This window comes from Phalaenopsis equestris, unplaced genomic scaffold (genome assembly GCF_001263595.1).
Source record: "Phalaenopsis equestris unplaced genomic scaffold, ASM126359v1 Scaffold197594, whole genome shotgun sequence".
Lineage (NCBI taxonomy): Eukaryota > Viridiplantae > Streptophyta > Magnoliopsida > Asparagales > Orchidaceae > Phalaenopsis > Phalaenopsis equestris.
The window spans coordinates 1-2,382 of NW_018217543.1; the positions used below are offsets into that span (position 1 = coordinate 1).

At 34.8% G+C, this 2,382-nt stretch overlaps 1 protein-coding gene across 1 annotated transcript; it reads left to right on the forward strand.

Annotated features, from left to right (window-relative positions):
• Positions 1–193: 193 nt before the first annotated feature.
• On the forward strand, positions 194–2,376 carry LOC110035396 (beta-glucosidase 22-like; the record flags this gene model as incomplete). The annotated part of the gene is made up of 8 exons (XM_020739630.1): positions 194–285; positions 366–615; positions 935–1,050; positions 1,321–1,541; positions 1,639–1,670; positions 1,755–1,857; positions 1,946–2,036; positions 2,138–2,376. Coding segments are annotated over 8 exons (1,140 nt in total), but the record flags the coding sequence as incomplete, so codon positions are not given.
• Positions 2,377–2,382: the final 6 nt, after the last annotated feature.

Sequence of the window (2,382 nt, forward strand, 5' to 3'; positions counted from 1 at the left end):
AAATGAAAACTTAATTTCATACAAAAATTACAAAAAGGATTTCTTAGGATTCATGTTGTTGAGCTTATTCTTTTTCTCTTAATTTCAATTTTTTAAAACCACCCACAACATTTATGCTTAAATAATTTAAATCAACGAACTTATGTAGTTTGATCAATTGCATACAAAGTTTATCTAACTTGAATGTTACCTTACAGGGATTCCGGCGCATGTTACACTTAATCATCTTGATATTCCACAGGTTCTTCAAGATGAGTATGGAGGATGGCTAAGCCCTAAGATTGTGTAAATTCATGACCACTGAAAACTTCAAGAACATAACACAGATTTAGTAGCATGATCATTCCTCTTTTGAAATTGTGCAGCAAGGATTTCAAAGAATTTGCAGATGTATGCTTCAGGGAATTTGGCAGTAAGGTCTCTCACTGGACCACCATTACTGAGCCAAACATAATTGGGTTAACGGGTGATTTCGTCCCGCACTCTTGGTGTTCTCCAAAATTTGAAACCATCAATTGCTATGCTGACAGTTCAGCAGATTGGATATACATTAAGGTTCACAATATGCTAATAGCACATTCAGAAGCTGTTAGACTATACAGAACAAAATATCAGGTGTCTTTCTTATCTCAATAACACTAAAATTTATTAAAATAAATAAATAAATGCAATGGGAATTGTATATTTTGTTATATTTTGAGCATGATATTTAATATGCTAAGAAACATAACGAAGGCAACCAGTAACATTACACTTCTGGCTTCTGCAAGTTTCTGTTCTGCCAAGAGATATATAATTTTCAATATTTTTTTTGGCAAACTTTTAATCGTGTAAATAGTTGAGGATGATTAGTTCCTTACTTCTTAGACAATGTAGCATCTTCAATTCTTATTTTCATGAATATTATAGCAATGACAAATCTGTTCACAAACAGCGCTATCAAGGGGGCTGGATTGGACTGAATATTTATTCTTTTTGGTGCCAACCATTTTCAAACTCTTCTGCGGATCTTGAAGCGACATTACGAGTAAAGAGCTTCATGTTTGACTGGTGAGTTTTAACTTGACTTTGCCAATAAAGGGCAGAAATTATGAAGTCAGATCATGATATTGTACTTGTATGCTATTGTGGGTAAATGGCACAGTAGTTATCATACACTATTATTTTGAAGCAACTGTCTGTGTTTAGAAGTCTAGACTATGAACATAAATAGGCTAATACAACAGTGGTTTGAATTTATAATTCCTCTTTAGCAATAAGATAACACCTAAATATAATAAAAGTCAACATAATTTTATAGCCTGACTACTTGAAATGCAGGGTTCTAAGTCCAGTAACAATTGGAGACTATCCTGAGCTGATGAAGAGTATTGCTAGCACAAGGCTGCCTTCATTTACCAACTCTCAGTCAGAAGTATTAAAGGGCTCATTCGACTTTATGGCTATAAACTATTATGCATCAGGGTACATCAGTGATAACTCCAATAGTTCCAAGGCAGGCGCTAGTGGTTTCCAAGCAGATATGGCTGCCATCATGCGAGGTTTTGTACTCTTTTTCCAGAAAAGGTGTTTTTTTCTGTTAAAAATTTTTGCACTTCTTGATATTGAAAATGGAAATACTTTAAAATTCTCTCGCAGTTAATAAGAATGATCCACCAACCATGGGCCCGGTTAGTAAGCAGCTTTCATTTCTTAATCCTCACTAGAATTTGGCATCCTTGCGTTGAAATGTGTGAACTTGTCTCTTGTACCAGTTTCTACCAACTCGTGTTCCAGAAGATTTTTCTGGACTTGAGAAGATGTTGCATTATCTCAAGGAGAAGTATGGGAATCCTCCAATTTACATCCATGAGAATGGTAAGTAATTTATAAATATAAAAGGATTTGCAGCATCATACAATAAACCATTACTCATCTAACACCTCATCCGTGTTTCTGTTTTTAGGCTTTGCTGCTGGACTTGAAAACGTTTTAAATGATACAGCGAGGATTGCATACTTAGAAGGTTACATTGGAAGCACACTTGAAGCCAGCAGGTAGTGCTGCATTTTTACCTATAAAGCATTATTGTTACAAAAATTGACTTAAGAAAACAGTGCATTAAATTTTAAACACTTTTTTTCTTATCAAAATGCAGGAGTGGCGTACAAGTTAGAGGATACTTTGTTTGGTCTTTTCTTGATGTTTATGAGTTCTTGGGTGGCTACAAAAAAGGATTTGGACTCTACCATGTGGATTTTGATGATGAGAAACGGCATAGAACGCCTAAGCTTTCAGCACATTGGTACTCCAGTTTTCTTAAGAATAATGTTAGTGTGGTGTTCAGCATTGAGAGTGCTGGTCTTGAAGCCACTTCTCTTTATTCACAATAATTTTTTTTTT